The following is a 22422-nucleotide window of genomic DNA, read 5'->3' on the forward strand; positions in this document are numbered from 1 at the left end:
TGAGACTCAGGTTGTTTTCTATCACTATTCAAATTGGTGAAAATATACTTTTTGTATGTCAGCAGCTGCCGTAGAAAGGTCCTTTGCTGATAAATACCAGAGTAGAGCCGATTGTTTCACTATGGACAATAAAATTGCTGCAGTACATAAAATCGGAATATATCTACCTGTCTGTTTCTGGAGGTTTTAGCTGTATGTTTAATTTAGAAAATACCCACAAGTAGATAGGAATTACAGTTAAGTCTCCGTTTCTGTTTGGATGCTCTGTTAATCTCTGTCTTCAGCTCGTTCCTCTTTTTCAACAAAAGCATCATTTTGTGTGTTATGTAAGAGGACAAACCGGAAAGGTGAGACAGATCACCCCTATCCGAAGGCATTTCAAATGTTTAAGATTTTAAGATCTTTTACCCAAAAAGCAACAGCAACTTCTTATATGCTAGAAAGTGTCTGCAACTCATCGGCTTATATAAAACGGCTACATACCTGTCTATCCAAGCACTGGTGTGCATCAGTGTTAATTTTCTAAATGGTGTAGTGAGGTCATGTGTGGAGCTTCAGTAAATGTATTCCTCCGTCTTCCTGCGCATTCACACTGGGTCAAGGTAGGCATAAACCTTGAAATTTGCAATCATGGTTATTTTTTCATTATTTTTGGCTCCTGACAATAAAAACACAAAGCACATAGTGTGTCACACAACAGGATACCATTTCAACCCCCCACCTGCTTTCTATTTCGCTTTCCCTCCCCTGAATGTGTTACAGCAGGAAATATCAGCTGGGTTTATTTCTTAGATCAATAGAAATATAGTAGCAGGTGGCTTAGGGGTCACTGCACCGGGGAATGGAGTCCTCCAAAGGTTTATTGGTACAATCACACCGAGGAAGGCGGATGGATTAATTCTCAAGCTCTCTCTCTCTCTCTCTCTCTCTCTCTCTCTCTCTCTCTCTCTCTCTCTCTCTCTCTCTCTCTCTCTCTCTCTCTCTCTCTCTCTCTCTCTCTCTCTCTCTCTCTCTCTCTCTCTCTCTCTCTCTCTCTCTCTCTCTCTCTCTCTCTCTCTCTCTCTCTAACACACACCACACAAAAATATGCTGCTACAAACCCGTTGCTTTCTCCATCTGAAAGGACAAAAGATGATGAGTTTCTGCTTTGATGGATTAAACAGATTTATCAGGGTATCTACTCAAATACAAAGCTCGCAGCAGCTAAAACACCATCCTCTACCTCTCTTAAGGGAACCATGAGATGACCAGGATGTCTCTCAGTTTCATGTTGTTCAAATCTGATAGAGGAACATTTTCAAGAAAGATCAAGGCTCATTGAACTATTGAGCTCATTGCACTCTATTTCCATTTGAATGATTGTGTTTGATATTTTACATTATACATGATGGTCAATAGATTAAAGTTACTTTGCACTGAGATCCTACTTTTGTTTTTCATCCAGTCTTTTCCAGTCTTTCACTTCACCCTTTTCCTCCTCTTCCTGCTGAATTCCCTTTACCTGTCCAGGTCCCTCCTCCTTCTCCTCCCTCCATTTCTCTGAGTCATTAAGGGAAATCTGTGACTCATGCATTTTTCCCCCTTCTATCTTTCTGTCTCCCCCTCCCTTTCTCTCTGCATGTTCTCGTGATGGAGTGAGTGTTGCAATGAGGGTCCACTCAGCAGGAGCATAGGCTTGGTTCAGTTAATAATGGAACTAACGAGCATCAGCCCAGATGAGCTTTTAATGGGTTCTGTCTACCTGGGGCTATGAAAGGAGGGATGGTGGGGAGGAGGGGGAAAGTGTTGAGGTGGAGGGGGCAGAAAGATGGAGAAAGAGGAAAAAAAAAAGGGAGAGGTCAGGCCAGTTGATTCGAAGAGAAAACACTTGAAATTTGATGATACTATCAGCTAATGCCAGAATATGTTGCCATCAGTTTCCTTATACATATTTGCAAATGCGTAGTACATAATTTGTAATGACAGTTAAACATTCATATCTGACAAGTTACTAATTTGGCTTGTGACTGTGATCCATGATCCAAAACCAATTTGGCTAAATTGTGGAAGCCTGTCAGATAATCAAATGGATATGCTCACTGTGTCTATTCGCTATTATTAGTATTTAATAATATTGGAGTTGCTGTAAAGTTGTAGGGCAGCCAAGATAATAATGATAAATGTAATATTAACTGAAAATACAAACCTAAATTCTAGACCAACATCTTTGATAGTGTCTATTTTAATCCATTTGGTGTGGTCTGGGATTGTATCTGTCTTTAGTGATAAAGCCACCAGCTCTGCTGACTTCTAAATATCGGATGATAATTTGAGTACAACAGCCCCATTAACAATCAATTATTCAAATAGTCTGTCAGCTTGGCTGGACAGCCTGGTCACATCCCCAGTCTCATTAGGTCTTGCATCAGCAAGTAAAAGTTTTAGAAAGCGGCCTAAAAGCAAATTCAACCAGTTTACTAAGCATATAGGTGCAATCGTGCATTCTAGCTATGTTAGTTTGTCATGAAAATTGCATTCCTGAAACATAATTCATTGTCTATACAGTGCTTTAGACAATACATTTTTTTGATTTTTAAAGTAGGATCTACTACCGTTCATAGTTTGGCATAAAACTAAAATATTGGCCACAGTGTGTGTAATCTGGATGGGAATCCACTCAACATGAACAAACTATTTACTAATGAATCTCAAACACGTTTTGGAAATATTAGTGACCCATTCAGAGAAGCTTAAAAAATGCAATTGACCCTCAAATATTGTTAGACTGTTTCTGCTTCTACCTCAGATTTTACTGCTTTGTATACTTTAGTACTTCAGTGATTTCCTATAATAATTAGACTGACTTTATACTACAAAATCCATGCCATCCATGAATTTGCCAGGTATAAATATTACAAAAATGTAATTGATTAGTTAATTTAAAGTACGTTTAACTATGTACGTTTAACATGAATTAAATAGTTTTCACACATTAGTGGGAAAGCTGGGAAAAACACTTTTCTAATAATGACTGTTTTTTTAAATGTACCAGTAGCTATTCATCTACAAACACATATGTTTATACGCCAAATCTTTCTTAATTTACTTTTATTTGAAACACAATCAAGACACACATATTACATCTGAAACAGTGTGTCGGGTTAATGGTCCGGTAATGATTTGCTTAACTGAACTGGACCGGTATATTAACTCAGACTGGGTTATGGTTAGGCTATGAGTTTCAATTAAACCTTTTTTAAAAATACAGTCACTCTCGAGTCCCAAAAACTCTTCATCAGAGCTGTCGCTGTGCGCAAATAGACTACTGCACCGGAGTCGCGCTTTTGCACATCACGCTTCAACATCAGTTTGGTCTGTAAATACTAAAACATCACAGCAAATCCCAAAATACTTCTGATCAACACACAATCATTTTTCCATACAACATACAGCATTAACGGGTCTATCCATTTTCATTAGCGGCCGAAACAGCTGGAGCGCGCAGTGCGTGCTTGACACCACTGTTTATAGGACGTTATAGTTCATAAGTGTAGATGCTCATTATGTTTGCACAAGGTGTATAAGCCTCACTTTTAAATGAAAAAGTATTGCGTTAAAGGTGCGTGTTACACAGCGTTTTTTACGGTACTTATGATGTTTTGCATGTGTGACCAAATTAACAAATTAATTAATTAAAGATTAGGATTAATCATGGGAAAGAGACGTTAGGCCATGGTGATTGATGTGTTGACTGTTTGGCTGACAGAGCAGCAGACATGCATTGGAACTGCAAATAGACACTTGATTGATATTGCTTCATTGTGAAGTCTGGGGTTAGGGTTGAATTTCTTCTTCAGGGTGCAGTAGCCTCATTACATGCTGCTGTGTGGGTGCAGCTGCCTCCACATGTGCAGTACCAATTGATGTAAGGGTGCTGAGTTTAGACTTTGGAGGATTTTTGAAATTGGATTCATGTTGAAGTCGATTTTGATGTGTAACTGTTGAGGTTTGTGTTTGAACTTCTTAAGACATTTTTCCGTTTAAGGGCCTTGCCAAAAGAAGTAAATAAAACATCCCTCTCACATACTGAACACTGTCTCACACAGTTTTCTCGCAGACCGAGAAGATTATTATGTGTGTTTCCCATGCATTAAACCGGATACTTTTGACCATGTGTACTTTTGTTTCTTCGCAGAGTGCCGTGATGTTTTGCTACCCATGATGCTACGGGAGCTGAGTGGGGCACTGGCCAGTATGGCTGATGGACCTCATGATGAAAGGAGAAACAGTCTGGAGCTTCTCAACAACATTCTGGAGGTCCTCAGCAGGGACAATGTGGTGAGACACAGAGCAACTCTTTATTGTTGGTATTGAAGTTATTCACTTCATCCTATATGCAGTGGGAACATAGAAAACAGTGGAGACGTAGAGTTGGGGTTTGAGGTAAAGAACAGCCTGGTACATGTTGGTGAATAAAGCACAACAAGCTCATAATATCAGCCTCCAACTGAAGCAAGATGGCAAGGTCTTTATCTTCCTCCCTTTACATTGTTATATAATTTCTCTTTTTTCCCCTCAACATCTTCTATTTTGAGGTTTTCTGTATAGTTTTAGACTTTAGATGGTATGCAAAATGGCCATGCTAATCTTCTGTAGCTTTCAGCAGTAACTGAATAGATCAATTGTCTTTTTTCTCATTTTTCCCACACATACAATCAAATGTCTGTGGGAAACAAAATCGGATCCTAAGTGGTCACTTGAGACACAATTCAAGTGACTCATCCTGATTTCTGGTGTGAGACGCAACAACAGTAGTTCTCAGTTCATCCAGACACAATTTGCATATATAAAAAGGACATGTCCTTTAAGAATACAAATAATAAAACAACCAAGATCATAAAACACCGGATGCTTACAGTTGAAACAGACCAATTGACAGGAACTGATGAGTGACAGACCTGCCAGGCATTGTTTAATTTGAAGCTACACAATACCTCTCTTATGACGCATTTTTATTGGGAAGATGTTAGGGGAAAAGTTGGGCATTTCACCAATTAAAAGACATTTCCTTGATCTTTTTAGCATCATAGAATGAATATGAACTACCTCTGAGTTTTATTCCACCCCACTGGAACTTGTCTCTTGAACAGTAAAGAAAATAGCCTTAAGCTGTTTTGTCCTCAGTCATCCAGTCGTGCAGTGAAGCAACCCTTGACCAATTAGAATCTAATTGATTTTGTTCCACGGGTGTTGTTGCATGGTAGCCTGTTGAATCAAAATCCAGTTAGCTCCTGAACTAAACACCTTAAATACGGACACACGCACACACACACACAAACACACACACACACACACACGCACACACACACACACACACACACACACACACACACACACACACACACACACACACACACACACACACACACACACACACACACAACAAATGCATCTGCAGAATCCAGCTGAGGACTTTTTAATTGCTCCTGCAAGTTGTTGACAGCCTGCTGAGTCTTTGAAGTGAAGGTATTGCTTTTTGCAGATCTGTTTATTTGGGTAGCACTAATGAAGCATAAGCCAAGAGAAGAGAGACAGGGGGAGAAGAGAGAGAAGTAATGAATAGAGTGGAGTGAATTTGATGAGATTAATTTATGTTGGTTGAGGAGAAGAACAAAAGCAGACAGTGACAGAGTATCAAAAGGACATGACACATACAAATACAATAATGTACAGAATAGAAAAACAGGGATCCACAGCTTCATATGGTTTTCTGCCATATTAAACATATTTTCTACATTAATTTCCACCCACACTCCATACTGCTATTTGGCTCCTGTGCCATCTTGTCACACTAAAGCCAAACACACTAAGTCTAGTGTAAACATGTTGCTAGACTGAATGTAGCATAGCTTAATAAAAGGCTTGACCTCAACACGGCTCCCACTGCACAGCTCTTTGTAAACCACAGACACTGTTGTTTGTCACTGAAGTGCCCCTCTCTCTCTCTCACACACACACACACACACACACACACACACACACACACACACACACACACACACACACACACACACACACACACACATGCACACACACACATGCACACACACACATGCACACACACGCGGGCGCACACACGCACACAGATGTGTCATCTGACTGAAAAAGCAAACTGTGTTTTCTTAATTGTCAGGGGGAAAATGAACAAAAGCAGAAAAGAACAGCGAAATTGAAAAATATTCATAGCCATGCAGAGAGAGCGAAAAACAGAGTTGAAAATTGGAATAGAAAAGCAAGACGGAAGGTTAAAAGCTAAACAGATGGCAGTAAAAATGGTCATTTTATTAGACAATAAGGTGGAGGATTTTTTAGAAGAAACGATACAGAGAGCTAGTGAGATGACAGTATGAAATTGTAAGTTGGGGGTGTGAGAGAGAACATGTGGAAAAAGTAAAAGAAACAACAGAAGCAGAGGAAGAGGTGATGGGAGACGTCTTGCCTCCTCACCCTACACACCTACTTTTCTGCACCCCCCCTCCTTCTTTGTTTTTCTCCCATCTCTCGGTCCCTCTTTCCCTCTCTCTTGGTGGTACCTGCTAAGTTGTCATGCCACAGATGTCTCCAAACTAGAGAGAGAGATGCAAATGGAGAAACCGAGATGGAAGAGGAGAGAATGCGATAGACAGTTGCCTGTGTCTGTGGGAGAATTTGTGTTGAATTCATAAGTAACTTTGTATCTTTTGAGTGTTTATGCAATTCGTGTGTGTGAGATAAAGGGAGGATACTAACAGAGAAAGACAGAGAGGCATGGCTCACCAAAGCTTGCTTGCCCTTTTCTCTCCACTTTATCCCAAAACAATCATTTCTGTTTTTCTTTCTTATATGATGCTGGTATTGCCAGTAGAGATGATAAACCAGCTTGGCTACAGTTTGGAATTAATGAACAGAATATCGACTTCCACGTGTTTGTGTTCTGCAGGAGGGAAAAAGAGCATTGTGTCTCATCTCTCATCTTCCTGCTTAGAGACGGCTGTCTGAGAAATGCTTTCCAGGAGACCGAAATACCTACAGTGAGCCAAAAGATTTGGGCTTATTTAGGATCAACAGCTGTGCCTCAACCTAACTATGTGACTGTGTGTGTTTGAGTCTGAGATGGAAATGTTATGCACGATGACACACACAAACACAGTTGTTTACTTTTTATGTGTCCTGTGGCTGTGAGTCAGTGCATCTAATGTGGTTTAATCATGCCTACTTGATTCTCATCAGGCCCTTAAAATCATCTGCCATCACATCGCGCCCACACACACACACTACCTCCCTTTGTTATTTTCGGACCTTCACTCTTCATCTATCTGCCTTACTGATCAGCTCATACAAGGACACAATAATGATATTGAGGTTGTAGACACACATACATACACAGACAGACACAGACACACTTGCATACACACATACGTACCCACCAGCATTAATTCCAAGGTGTGTTTGGATGCAGCAGATGCTTCACTTGTGTGTCACTGCCCCCAGGCAATTCTGAGTCAGTCTTCATTGACCGGCTCCACTGTGTGTGTGTGTGTGTCTGTGTGTGTGTGGTAATTGTTTTTTTTTGTTTTTTTGTGTGTGTATGTGGAGCTATGCCTCTAACAAAAGTGCATATTTTATACATGCATGCAAAGCTTTCGGACGGCTTTGTCCTATTTTTTCCGTGTCTGCCATAAGTCAGATTTCATTTCTCTGTCCTGCAGTTTTTACAGGTCAGCTAACATTGTTTACTTTTTCTTGGCAAACATAAAATGCATTAATAGCTGGCACATTTTCAAAAATATTTTTGACCTCAGTGGTACTTTGAGCTAAATGCTAACGCCAGCATTTAGCTCAAAGCACCATTATGCTTGAGTACAGCTTCACACAGCTGCTAGCATGGCTGTAGGCTCTTAGTCTTGTTTATGTCTCTAAGTTTTATAGTTATGTTACAACATTTTCTGAGCTGAGATTTTGTTTTCAGTGGGTGAAACAACCCAAATAGCAGAAAAATCCTTCACATCCTGTGGAAAAGCTCTAGTTTGAATAGACTTCAGCCAAAAAGGCAGTAATCAACAACTAGTAACTAAAAGTCAAATATTCCATCTGATTTTCTTGATTTTCTGTGTTTCTTTTAAACCTGCAGACCTTCTCTGACTAGGAAATAGTCATTCGACTCAGGACAGGATTAAGCACAAAGACAGACGGAATTAATTACGTTTTGTTTGTTGTTAAGGGGAAAAAAAGGAATAGAAAAGCCCAGAAAAATCCCCATCCATGAGTCTAAAAACTCTAGCACTTCAAATGTCCACCCTGAAAATGATTCACTGAATATTTTGCTGAGGCTCATTTTCTGAAAAGTGAACACACTTTAAATTTCAGATTTATAAAACTTTCTTCTCTTTCTTGATTCGTTTGATCTGCCATCCATCCATTCAGCACCTGAGTGAAGCTTTGGACTGTGTGTGTGTGTGCAAACGTGGTTGTGTTTGCAGTGAGGATAGTTCATGTGGTGGGTAACTGCTACACAAACAAGACCTGACGAGTCTCTGAAGTTTTTTTCGAGAAAAAGTTCTGAAATGTCCTTGGGAGCAACGCCAAAGCAATACCTGAGTGGATGCTGCGTGAAACAGGACAGAAACTGTTGTGCATCTGTATGTGTGTTTGTGTTTACACCTGAGGAAATCTAACAAACTTTCACTCATCTTTGTCTTTTTTCCCCCTCTATATCCTTATCTGTCATTCTCTTCCCTGCTCACTGTGTCTGTTTTCTTAGGGAGAAACATTTCAACACATCCAGGACATAGTGGTGTCTCTGCTGACGATCATCAACCGGACGGTCATCACAATGGGTCGAGAGCATGCTCTTATCGTAAGTACATGCAACTGTAGGATGTGCCGTACATACTTGGCTTTTTATAAACAGATGTTTCAAACGTTGCAGACCCCTCTCTCTTGTGTCTTTTTCACACTTTGTCTTCTATTACAATGTTGTTCAAAGTAAATTACCCTTGCTATTCAGGTTCTGAATCACAAAGTATGTCAACAACAATGCATTTTGTTCAAAATACACACTTTTATTCACACAAGAGGAAGATCAGGAAGAGAGGGGCATCGTGGGAGCTCACACACTGTTATGGAACAGCTTATAAAAATGCAAGGACAGGGCATTTTGGATATGGATTGGTTAATTAGTATGTGTGGTATCATCCAGGATTGTAATTGGTGGCAACTTGTCAGCCAGAAGCAGCTGAAGTAGGCCCTTGTGAGATTAGTGGTTTACGCTCTAAACTGCTTTGAACTAAGCATGGTGCAAATGGTGTCTGTCTTTGTGTGTAAACGTGTGTGTGTGTGTGTTTTTGAGCGTTTGTGTGCGCGTGCAACAGGGATAGACTCACACAGGACTTTTTTAGTTCTACTTTCCAATAACCGACAACTCTGCTTATATATACTGCAGTTTGTTTAAAAAAAAAACAGTTTTCTTCTACTAAGACTTTTTTTTAGATTTTGACAAGATGTGTAGACATGTAGTGTGTGATTTTAACATTGAATTTGTTGCTCTACTATGTAGCTTATGTTAATGGCTAGCAGTAGCAGTGTGACCTGAATGCTACAGACCAGCTTTATAGATACTGGAATATGAATTTATTGTGAGAAAGCTGATATTTGTGATTGTGGAACAACTGCTTGGAGATATTGGATACATTCTTTTGGTTACTGTATTTACTGAAGGAAAGAGACAGTCACATTTGGTGGCTGCTCAATAACATCAATGCAGATGGTTTTGGGCTCTCCACATGTGGCCAGCAGAGAATTTTTTTCCCACAATTTTTGCAACAAGGAATCATCAGCAACTCTAGACATCAACAGCTAGTTTCACTGTAATTCAAACAGAAGCAGTCTCTGCTTTATTAATACATTTATGAAATATAAATACATGCCAATAACTAACATTGGATTGATTAGTGGTCTACCCCTATTTTTGTGTTACCTCTATATTTGTGTGTGTGTGTGTGTGTGTGTGTGTGTGTGTGTGTGTGTGTGTGTGTGTGTGTGTGTGTGTGTGTGTGTGTGTGTGTGTGTGTGTGTGTGTGCGTGTGTTCGTGTGTGTGTGTGTGTGTGTGTGTGTGTGTGTGTGTGTGTGTGTGTGTGTCCGGGGGCGAGGTGGTGTTGCTTGTGTTTCAGTGAGTGCACTTCATGTGTGCATTAGAGCCTTTAAATGTCCTGTTGTACATATATTTGTATGCGCGTGTGTGTGTGTGAAAATCCTTGAAGCAAGATTAAGCTCACAGCAGAATACTTCAGTTTTGGATGGTAATAAAGGAGAGAATCAATCACTCTGTCAGTCAGCGTTGACAGAATTTTTAATTATCTGACACAGCCTGTCAGTCTTTGATCAGCTGCCTATCACACTGTCTCTTAATATATTCTTAATACAATCTCCACTCTTCAAAACTGTGATATCCATCCACCAGGCGGTCTTTTTGTTACCCGAGAGCTCATCAACTTGTTTACCACTCACGTCCCTCACTCATCCACCACTCATATTAGTGCTTCAGTTGTTGTTACATTCAAATTTTGGCTGTCGAGCACTCCAGAGACAGTTCACTGTTTATTGCCGTAATTTAGCCAAAATTGTTGTGTGAAGATTCATTCACAACTGTAGGTGTGAATCCAACTTGGCATAAGTCTTTACATCTGTCCATCTGTCTAGACAGCCACTCAGCCAAATGACAAGCAGTAAGCCCGTCTGTCATCCAAGTGTCAATGCCTCCTCTTTTTGTTGCAGTGTCCTCACTTTCAGCCAAAAGTTAATCACAAATTAGCTGCTTAAGTTTGGCTCCCAAAGAGAGAAGGGAGAAGAGCGGGATAATCAATCGCCCTCTCAGGCAGATCTGAGAACCACTTTCTTCGGCTCCTTTGGTCCTTTATTCCTTCTTTTGTGTGTGTTCTCTTTTTCTTCCTGGTCCCCTGGTGTATTTCTTCAGTACTGAGGATGGATCGCCATGGATAAAGTGCCATGAACAGGGATGCTGCTTGGAAAAATTCCTGACCCCCCTGACTTTCATGTCACATAAACATACTGCACTTCCACAGGACCACAAGAGAGATGCTTTACTGTAGAGCTCTGGGTTTCCCATGAAACATAATCCACACCTGTTTGCATCTGCCAGCCAAAAAGGCTTTTGTTGTTCTTCCAAAAAAATTAGAGCCACCAGAAACACTTCTTGCGGAGTTTTTTGACACGTGCCTTGGTGCTGGGGCGGCTGGAAGAGGAAGGGGCTGACATGGACTTAGTCAGAGTGGATGCAGGCACATCATACTCCCCCTCCAAGGCCTCCATAACCCCCTGGAAGCGTCCCTCCTGCTCTCGGAAATCATGCTCCACACTGGAGAGGAGAGAAAGATAGCAGTTAAAGGGGAAGGAGACAGGAATGAAGGATGGGCAGCGGGAGCAAGATTTAGAGGCTGGGGTAGTGTCAAATCAAGTCAAATTTATTTATATAGCTCATTTTTCACAAAACGAGATAAGATGTGGGAGAGAGAGAGAGAGAGATAGGGAGAGAGAGAGAGAGAAAGGGAGCAGAACAAGTGGAAGTCTACTGAGCAGAAAGCAACATTAGAAAGAGAGCGTTTGAGAAAAGGCGAGCAAAGGTGTGTAAGTGACATTAAAATGTAGTGGCAAATTGCTGACACCTTAAAGAGAGATTCTACTTGTGCAGTTTTATATGGAGATATGAAATCATGTTGTGTTCTTAACTTGTATATGTGCGCCTTCAGCACGCACACACACACATACTGTCACATAGGCCTTGACTCAGCACTCATTTCACGTCCATAGTATTCTTCTGTGCTTCAATATACCAATAGATCACAGGCTGCCGAGATGAAAGGAGTAGGAGGAGAATGGAAATAGAAAGCAGGAAAGGAGAGAAGAGGAAAGTAGAGGAGAAAAGTATTTGCAAAATGGAGGAGCTAAAGGAGGGAGCAAGAGAGAAACTTTTTCTTTTTTCCCCCGCTCCTCTGATGTGTTCAAAGCAGGCCCTCTCGGCTCTCTTTTTTCTGTGCTCCACTCATTCCCCCTCCCCCTTCCCATCTCCCTAACACTCCTTTCTCACCATCTCTCTGAAGTGTCCACTGCTGCGGGTCATAGCGTAGTAGACTTTGAGTTTCTCTCTCCTTTTGTAACCAAGCTTTTGTGTGTGAGAAAATACTGTGTGTGCGTGTGTGCGTGCGTGCGTGCGTGTTGAAGGGATTATAAAGGTGGAGTTGCATAGGACCTGGCATCTGGAGTTAATGAGCCTCATGATGAGGGAAGGAGAGCAGAGAAAACTACCCTCCTCTCTCTCTCTGGTATTCCAACATCCCACCACACACACACTCACACATACTATACAAACACATATGCTCCCCTGATATCCAAAGTGTACATCTTCCGCAACAAGCCCACAGCAGAGTGAGGGGAAAAGGGGATCGTACAGGGACTTATGGATGGAAAGAGGAGAGTAGAAAGAAACTGACTCTCTTCTGGGAGATGGGCAGGATGGATAAATGAAAGAAAGATGGGCTTTAATAAAACAGGGCAGAGAGGTCACTGCAGAATGAAGGAGGGAGACAAAAAAAGAAAGAAGACAGATGGAAGTAAAGGAGGAGAGGATGAGTGCTACCAGGGAAGAGTGCAGAAAAGTCTTGGCTATCTTAGAAACAGCAAGGGGATGGAGGGAGTGAGGGAATGAGTGAACAGAGGAGAAAGTAAAAGCTCTGCTGGGCAACAGAGAAAGGGAGATGGCTTCCATGAATAAATGATAAAGCAGATGTACACACAGGCAGATATTGTTCACACACGCACAACATATATATATATAATGATAAAGTGGTGCACCTGTCCTACATTCAGTTAATTTATAGACCACCTTGTTTTAGAATGGAGGACTTTTCTTTGTCTGGTCTCTCTTCTCCCACACACTTCACTAGGTTTCAACCTCCCCCTCTCTCAATCCCATATAACTTCCTCTTTGTCTCTCTCTACCCATATCTACCTCTCTCTCACTATTGTTCATGGGATTACGGCACAGTGGGAAAAGCTGCTACTCTTAATTCATTCTGCAAGCTGTCATCTTTAGCATCTTTGCAAGTGTGTGTGCATTAGTGTGTGTTTTCAATCCTTGTGTGAACCTGTAACATTTTTAAACCTTCACTTTTAGGCTACAAGGATGTAATGTGTGTAGTGTAAATTTTAGATTTGTGTGGATGTGTGATAGAAGTAAATTTATAAATTCATATACATTTATTAGTTCATATATATATGCATGCTTAGGTGTAAGTATGACTGAGAGGAAGTGAGAGAATGCATTTCAGTGTGAGGTGTGTATATGCAACTGCATACGTCTTCATGTGTGTATTTGAGTTGTTTAAGCTTTAGGAGTAAAACAGAGGGGCTGTCAAAAGTTCTCCCCCTTGTTTCTTGTCGTACAGATTAATAATTAGAACTGAAAATAGCAAAACATCTCCGGGCAGCCAGCCCACATCAAAACCTATTCTTTTCACTACAGATCATTAGGATGGATGTTTCAGTCGCAAGTGTAATTCATCCTCTGCTGCTGTGTCTCTCTTTCCCCATCTCCTCTACCCAGAATCCCCTTTGATGGTTCGATCAGGCCGTTCCTTTTCAATCAAAAAAAAAAAAAAAAAGTTTTGCTCTTGTGCGTGCGTGTGTCTGTCATGGTGGACTACTGTTAATGCGTTTTTCTGCATATGAAATTATTCGGATGTGTTAGGGGAAAAATGATTAGGAAGCGGATTCTGCATATCTGTCCAAGTCATTAACATCTATCAAATTAGCATGAAATATATTCACTTCTTTGTTTGTGAGTATGAACGTGTGCATGCATGTGTGCATAAAAAATGAGTGCACAGATAAAAAAGCCCCTTGTTTTGTTCGTTTAATTCGCATGTGTGTATACATGACTATATTTGCATGTGTACAGGAAAAACAAAGGAAAAGTGAAGCTGGGAAGATAATCTGTGAAACTGAGAAGAGAGAATAGAGGCATGATAACAATGTGAGAAAGAGCAATGTACTCTTGATATCAGAGTAGCCTCAGGCTCTCTAAAAAAGTGTCTGAAACTATCTGATTTCAAGGCCTTTAAGTATTATAACTTTTTAATTACTGCTGTTAGATATTCTTTTGTGTTACAATTACTGTTACTGTTAACTACAGTATGTGTTGATAGGTTTCTTTGCACTGCATGCTCACTTAATGATGTGTAAACAATACTTCCTTATCCACTTTCTAACACTGCTAATTTATACTGTAGGTTGTTTATATAGTTATATTTACTTTTGTAAGCAGTTTGTCTGTCTCTTCGTTCTTTGTCTTTTAAATTCAGTTCCTTCAAATTCATCAAATTTTCATCAAAGCTGTCGGTGTGGAGATCGATTTAAAAATTGCCAGAATGGTGTGTTTTTGTGCAATTGTGTTTTCCTGTTTGGGTGAATTTTTGTTTAATGGTAGTTGTAGGGCTGCAATAATGGTTATCTTCATTATCCGTTAAGCTTCCTATTATTTTCTCAGTCCTCTCATCTAAAAGCTTGCTGGATTGCACTCAGTGTAAAGTGGGGAATAAATGTGTCCCTTTGCATTTGTGTATCTGTATGCATATGTGTATGGGTGGATGTGTGTGTTTCTGTCCTTTCCCCTTGGTGTTCACTACAACTTTCTTGGCTAAGGATCCTGCTGTGTTAATTAACATCAAGGGGAAGAAAGAATAGGATGAGGATGAAGAGGAAAACAGTGTTTGAGAAGGATATGAAGAGATGCAGAGATGAATTGACAGAGAGAGAGAAAGTACAAATACAGGAGGATTGCAGATGTTGGGCTTCTTTGGCAGCTTTTTGAATTTCGGAAGAATTGCAGAGATAAAGGGCCTGAAAATATGTCTTGTGGCTCGCAAAAGAGATTAATATATGATTGTAAACAAGCAGGAATTCGCTTCAAGGCTTGCTTTGGTTTACTATACAGAAAATGTTTTGGACTAAGAGAACAGATTAATCCAGTTACAGGAAGTAAATATTCCTTTTATTTCCTTTTGTTTTTTTGTTCTCCATGAAGGTATACAGTGCTGTGAAAAAGTATTTGCCCCCTACCGAATTTCTTCTGTTTTTGCTTTTTTGTCACACTTACATGTTTCAGATCATCAAAGAAACTTTAATTTAAGAAAAAGACAATGAGAGTGAACATAAAATGCAGCTTTTAAATGATCATTCCATTTATTTAAAGTAAATAATTATTCAAAACCTATATCACCAATGTGAAAAAGTAATTGCCCCCTTAACTTAATAACTGGTTGTGCCACCCTTTGCTGCAACAACTGCAATCAAGCGTTTGCGATAACTAGCAATGAGTCTTTCACATCGCTGTGGAGGAATTTTGGCCCATTCTTCTTTGCAGAACTGCTTTAATTCAGCCACATTGGAAGGTTTTCGAGCATGAACAGCCCGTTTAAGGTCATGCCACAACATCTCGATTGGATTCAGGTCCGGACTTTGACTAGGCCACTCCAAAACCTTAATTCTGTTTTTTTTTTAGCCATTCAGAGGTGGACTTGCTGGTGTGCTTCGGATCATTGTCCTGCTGCATAACCCAAGTGCGCTTGAGCTTCAAGTCACGAACTGATGGCCGGACATTCTCCTTCAAAATGTTTTGATAGAGAGCAGAATTCATGGTTCCGTCAATCACAGCAAACATGTCGTCATTTTTGCCCAGTCTCTTTCTTATGGTAGAATCATGAACACTGACCTTAACTGAGGCAAGTGAGGCCTGCAGTTCTTTAGATGTTGTTCTGGGTTCTTTTGTGACCTCCTGGATGAGTCGTCGATGCGCTCTTGGAGTAAATTTGGTAGGCCGGCCACTCCTGGGAAGGTTCGCCACTGTTCCATGTTTTCTCCATTTGTGGATAATGGCTCTCACAGTGGTTCGCTGGAGTCCCAAAGCCTTAGAAATGGCTTCGTAACCCTTTCCAGACTGATAAATGTAAATTACTTTGTTTCTCATCTGTTCTTGGATTTCTTTAGATCGCGGCATGATGTGTGGCTTTTTGAGATCTTTTAGCCTACTTCATGTTGTCAGACAGGTTCTATTTAAGTGATTTCTTGATGGTAAAGGTCTGGAAGTAATCAGGCCTGGGTGTGGCTAGTGAAATTGAACTCAGCTTTCCAAAAAATGTGGTTAATCACAGTTAATTCATGATTTGACAAGGGGGGGCAATTACTTTTTCACATAGGGACAGGTTGATTTGGATTGTTTTTTTCCCTTCATAAATGAAATCATCATTTAAAAACTGCATTTTGTTTTTACTTGGGTTGTCTTTGTCTGATATTAGAATTTGTTTGATGATCTGGAACATTTAAGTGTGCCAAATGTGCAAAAAAATAGGTAATCCGTAAGGGGGCAAATACTTTTTCACAGCACTGTATGTGAAAACCAACATTTCTAGCTTGTGTCAGCAAAGCAGAGAGAAACTGAAGAGTCCATGTTTAGGGTAGTAGCAGGGCACAGCCAAAGCCACATTATACTGTGGCTTTGGAAATTGACAGCTGGAATGAGGCAAAGATGTGCAGAAAAAATCTGTTTGATTGAAAGCCATAGAAAAAATGGCAGAAAAAGAGATTGAGCAGGCATGGGATGACAATATGCAATGATTTGCATAATGAAAAAAATGTGAATGAGTGAAGTATAGGAAGAAGGTGATTGGAGGATTAAACCACAGTATGTGGTATCAGATTATGAGGGCGCTGCTCTGTAAATTGCGGAGGATCTAAGAATGCAATTACTTATTTAGGTCACACACACAAGGGATGGATGTACAAGAAAGACAGATCTTTTAGGTGTTGAATTAATCTGCTTGTTTGCACAGAGCTTTCTTTTATGTGTAAATAACTTTCGTGGAGAAAAAATCCACTTTCTAATATGGAGAATACGTATTCATTTCAATATTGATGAGGAAAATTGCTCTTACTCTCTCATTTTTCATACAGCATAATGAGAATATGTATTATCCAAGCAGTACAATTATCAGGGTAGAAGAAAAGGACAGAGACAGCAAGATACCAGGAAAAAAAACATTGTGAAAATGATAAAAACCTGGAAAAGCAAAGAAAAACAATGGAAAATTGAACATTTTCAAGACTACAAAAGGCATACAGTTTTCTATGCACATGAGCTAAGAGAGGATTCAGGGCTGTTTATGATGCTCTAGGAATTGACAGTGGTTGGTTATGTAATGCAGTAAGCTCATTATCAGGTTACCTGTAGATGATGCAGGCTGTCTTTTGGCAGGTGGGGCAGTTGTTAATGTCCTGACCAGTTCTGTATGAGCTGCGACTGCAGAAATAACAAATGTAAAACATACACACACTTAAAATGAGTTTCATTGAACAAACTTATGCATGCAGATGCTAACTACACTTACTAACTAGTAACTACACTTACTACAGCTAAAGCTGTTTTCTACTGTGTATATTGTGTTGTTGTTATATTAGTAAAGTAGTTTTTGCACATGCTTTGTTGTCTGCTTAAGGAGAAGGAACCACTGTGATATTTTCAACATTGTTTTAACTATTATTACAACTATTATTGTTTTATTTCCATTAGTTTTTCAGTAAATGTAGACTAGGTGATGTCATAGCAGATATTAATAAATGTCAGGTTTTGGTATCAGCAGTTCAATCCAAAGTCTTTCTACACTGAACATGATGAGTCTATATTGAACAGTAAAGGGGAAAAAACGGTCGAAATAGCATTACAGACCTCACTTTTCTTGACTGGAAAGAGTCTCGCTCTCTCCACTGCTGGTGTCACAACTGTTATTGCTCTCTCAACTCACACATACACAGTGCTGCAACATCAGGTGTGTTCTCTTGGGGTTGTGATAAGGCACAAAATAGCCTGTGATGTTTAGTTCATGTGATATTCCCCAGACCTATCCGGAACATCACCTGAATACTGGTGTGTTGGAACTCAATTGGCTTTCAAGGCAGGTGAAAACAGTCACTATGCAGTATTTTCAGAAACAGTCTGGCAAAGTTTAGTTTGGAGCCAGACATTACCTGACATGTATTATAAGCAAAGGGTTAGATGAGCATGATCTCATCTGCATCTGAAGCTTTCATTTTAGAAAATAGATGTGTTGAAAATTGGCGTGCATTACAAATATATAATAACACATGCAAACCATGAGCAAAGCTACAGAGCCAAAGAAAGTGAGAGATAAACTCAGATAAAAAAAATTGACAAGCTCATGGTGACTGCTATGTAATTAAAACACTTTATTTTGCCAAGATATTTTGGCTGCCCCCTTTCTGAACCATGTAGAGGAAGGAGTAGCTGATTTATGTTGATAAAATAGACATTTTAATTACATGGAGAGAGACCGTGTGACTGGCATCAGTTTTTCCCCTTAACAGTCTTTATCAAAGACAGCAGCAAAAGAAGACAAGTATTTGCTTCAGGAGAAAAAAATAAAACAAGGAGCCGAGCACAGCAGCAACCTTTTAGCTCAGCCGACACTTTTATCACAGCGGCCCACTTAGAGTACTTTCATTTCTGGCACAGCATCAGATACATGCAGTCCCTTCTAGTCGCTGGTTCTTCCGCACTTTCCTCTCTTTTACATGTCTGTTTCTCTCTATCTTTTAACTATTTCTCCATCTGTCTCTCTTGCTTCTGTCTGCCTGTTAGTCTGACTTTTTACCCTTTAATTCTCACACACTTAACATGTGACATGTGCGTACACAAACACACTGAACAGCATGAATACATAACCATACACAGTTACACACATAGTGCAGGAACGCTTGTGCACTGAGTTTAGGAGCCTTATTGTGCAGCTTAAACATTAATTACATTTCTCAAATGTAATCTGATAGGGATTAGTCTGGAGCTGGAGACATCTGTAAACCCTGAACAGGAGGAATGAAACATGTAGAAACATGTAGAAAAAGTTTAGGTACAAATGTATAATTTTTGAGAAAAGGAGGCAACAATGTAAGGAGAGGGTTTTAGAATATTTAGGAAGAGAAAAATAACTGATGGGCATGAAAGATTAGGCAGTAGTGAGAATTAGAGGTTGAAATATAGGGGATGTTGGGAAGAATTACTGACAGTAAAGGTGAAATTGTGAGGATGAGGAGGGGGAAGTATGGTGAGGAATAGGAAAGGGGAAACAAAACAAGAGTGACACCAAACACATGACATTATGGGAGAGTGATAGACAGTTTGACGGGCAGAGATAAGAGGAAGATCAAAAGATGGTGAGTGGGCAGAGGATGAAATGCTGTAAGTCGATTGTTAGTTGGAAACATGATTTGTATATGAAGGTGTAGAAAGAAAGAAAGAGAAGGAGAGAAAAAAGATATTAATCAAGGATGGGGGAAAGATTGCAAAGTTAGATGTGAAGACAGAAATGAATAGCTTGAAACAGGGTTTAAGAAACCTGGAAAAAGACTGAGCACATAGGCCAACTCAGATGCACAAAAAAGAGAAGAACAAAGGATATATGGGCAGGAGAGAGAGAAAAGGGAACTAATACAGTATGTTTGCTTTTGGGGGCAATGTAGTGTCTTTAAGGACAGCACTGGCACCGTGCCGATGATATACACTGTAAGGTACAGTATATAAGATAAAAGGACAGAGGAGGTACTAACATTACTGTACATGCTGGCAGGTATCATATATCCCTACAGGTTTAAATCACACGCAATCATGCCCACACACACACCACCAATTCTCCACAGGCTTGACATTTAAAATCTATTACACAGACTTGAAAGCCTGTCGGTATATATTGCTATAAAAACTCAAATATACTCTTTTCTCAATCTTATGCACTCTCCCTGGCCCCTCTTTCCCTCTTTATCACTCTAACTCACTCTCTCACCCTCTTACTTAAGCACTTGCTGTTTCAGTTACTACTTCTACTACTTCTTTATCTTTTTTTCTCTATCCCGTATCTCTATTTTCACCTTCTATTTATTTTCCCCTCTATTTGCTCTCTGTCGTTGATGTCTAACCCTGTTTTCTGTCTCATTTCACACTTCATTCTCCTCTTCCTTTTATATTTTGAAACCCTCTCTATCTCCCCTCTTTCAATGTTGTCCCTTGCTCCCTTCTTCCCCCGCTACTTGCTCTTTCTTCCCCCGCTACTTGCTCTCACCCTTCACTCAGGGCCTTGCTCTTCTCCAGGTCTTGAATGACGTTGAGAAGCACCTTGATCTTCTCCTGATTGGACTGCAGGTTCTCCTCCACTCTCTGCAGCTGCTTCTCGAGCCCGCGTGGCCCATTCCCTGAATGCCCAGCCAACAATCCTGCCGGAGCCCCGTTACATTGTGCTTTCATATGAGTCTTACAAGGCAGAGTGTGGTCATCAAATGATTTGCTCTTCTCTTTTGTGTACTCCTTGAGTTTCATCCGTTGTGAGGAAGTTTTTTTGGGAATGTCTGCAGTCTCCTGGGTGTTTTTGTTCTGTGCTACAGGTGTGGCCATTTTGGAATGAATTGCTTTTGGAGAGGTTTTTGGTGGGAGAGGTGGAGTGTTGCTAGATTTTGAGTCAGTTAGATGGGAGGAGCCTTGAGGTTTGGAGTTTATGTGGACTGATATGTTTTGATGTGTGTGTTCATCAGCCTGCTGGATTTTAGCCAGGTCATGCTTGGGTTTATCTGCTGAATGTGTGTCTGTCGCCTCTGTGGTTGGTGTATTTGTTTGTTGTGTGTGTGTGGTACCTGTAGTCCGGTCTGTGTTGTTTATCTGAGTGTCTGTTGTTTGTGTGGCTGAGTCCTTGTAATGAGTGAAGTCGGCAGAATGTGGCCTTGTCTGCTGTTTTGAATCTTTTGTTTTGTTCTGAGCAGGTGGTACGTGATTGGAATGTGAATTGTGTCTTTTTGGTATAGTGTGAGACAGATGTGGTATTTGCGTAGTCTTTGCTGACGTGTGTGTAGATTTGTTTGCCGTTTCTGTGTTTTTGGTGTCAGACTGGGAATCCAGAGCCGACGCTTTTCTTGACTGGTTGGGGGCCACAAAGTGTGTCCGTGCAGGATTAGGTAAAGTCTGGCTGGCTGTTATTTGAGTTACAGCCTTCCTGCGGCATGCGCCTGTGCACTGTGTCAGCTGTGAGCGTCTCCTCCCACATGTCCCGCAGAGGGGGGGTGAGGAAGTCGGAATCATTCGACAGGGTCGAGGTGGGGTGGCGTGCACGGTTGTACAAACACTCGATGTCTTTAATACGGAGCGATGGCCCTCCCCACGCAGAGACTGCACCCTCCTCCTCTCTCGAATCGGCTCCTTGCCTTCTGTGGCCTCACTACAAACCCCTCCTACCTCGTCAGAGGCTACCACACTGCCATTTGTATATCTAGCTGTCCTTTTACCTCTAGTGTCTTTTGGATTTGTCCGTATAGTTTTGATGTGGCAGTAAACTCCACTACCTGACCCTTGTGAACCCATGTCGTCCTGTGTCAGGCTGTTGATTTCGTTCTGAGATGTCTCCTTGGACACTGGCAGACTGTTGCTGTCACCTCTGTTAACTCCCCCTGTCTCTGCTGCCGTTGTTCTGTCTGTTGCCATGGTGAGGGGCCGTTGTGTGTTGGTCAGTAGGCTGCTGTGTCGTTTTATGGAGGGGAGAGTCCGCAGTCCAGGAGATGTCTGCACCCCAACACTGCACAGTGGGCCCCATCGCCCCCCTGCCAGGGGAACCCCCAGTGCAGGCACCGGATTGGTTGGGTCCGCCACCCTTCTGCCCATGCTCCTCAGCAGGTTGGCTCAGCCCCCTGAGGAGCTGAAGGGGAAGGGGGCACGTGTTGACATCAGTCAAAGTCAGCAGGGTTATATCCAATAGAAGGTGGGAATACCTCCAGCTTTTGTCTACACTAATTAATAGATGCGTTTGTGTGGCAGAGAGACAGTTTGTATGTGGAAGCTGGTGACACAAAATCAATATCCAATAAGGATATAAACTCAGTGTCCTTCCATTAACGATCTTCTTACTACTTTAGCTACCTCCAATTGGACATCACTGTCAATGCTTTTCTCAGTTTCTGACCAATGGACCACAGATGATGACTTCAATGTAGTCTCTATACATTGCTGGTTTGTTCTGGAGAAAAAAAGAAAAAGAGAAAGGCAATGAATGAGAGAAACGACCAAGGAGGAGGAAGAGACATAAATGGTCAGATTGGCACAGAGATGCAGACATTAGGCACGTAAAGCACTTATAAAAGCTTCAACCTCGACTGAATGCACACACTGAGCAGATCGATAAAACTCTATCAACCTCTTATTAGACCAGGTCGGTGGGAGTTACAGAGGCAAAATTCCAGATCAACCTGTTTCTCTTGAATAAACAGAAAAGAATAGAGAGGCTAAA

The 22422-nt window shown here is 40.8% G+C and overlaps 1 protein-coding gene across 1 annotated transcript in view; it reads left to right on the plus strand.

The window, feature by feature from the left end:
• Positions 1-22422, plus strand: part of LOC133986217 (dedicator of cytokinesis protein 2-like) — a 99132-nt gene that overhangs the window by 41508 nt on the left and 35202 nt on the right. Inside the window, exons 25-26 of the mRNA XM_062426026.1 lie at positions 4175-4317; positions 8780-8875. Coding sequence (XP_062282010.1) covers positions 4175-4317; positions 8780-8875 — 239 coding nt within the window. The remainder of the gene's footprint in view (positions 1-4174; positions 4318-8779; positions 8876-22422) is intronic.

This window comes from Scomber scombrus, chromosome 9 (genome assembly GCF_963691925.1).
Source record: "Scomber scombrus chromosome 9, fScoSco1.1, whole genome shotgun sequence".
In the NCBI taxonomy this organism is placed as follows: Eukaryota; Metazoa; Chordata; class Actinopteri; order Scombriformes; family Scombridae; genus Scomber; species Scomber scombrus.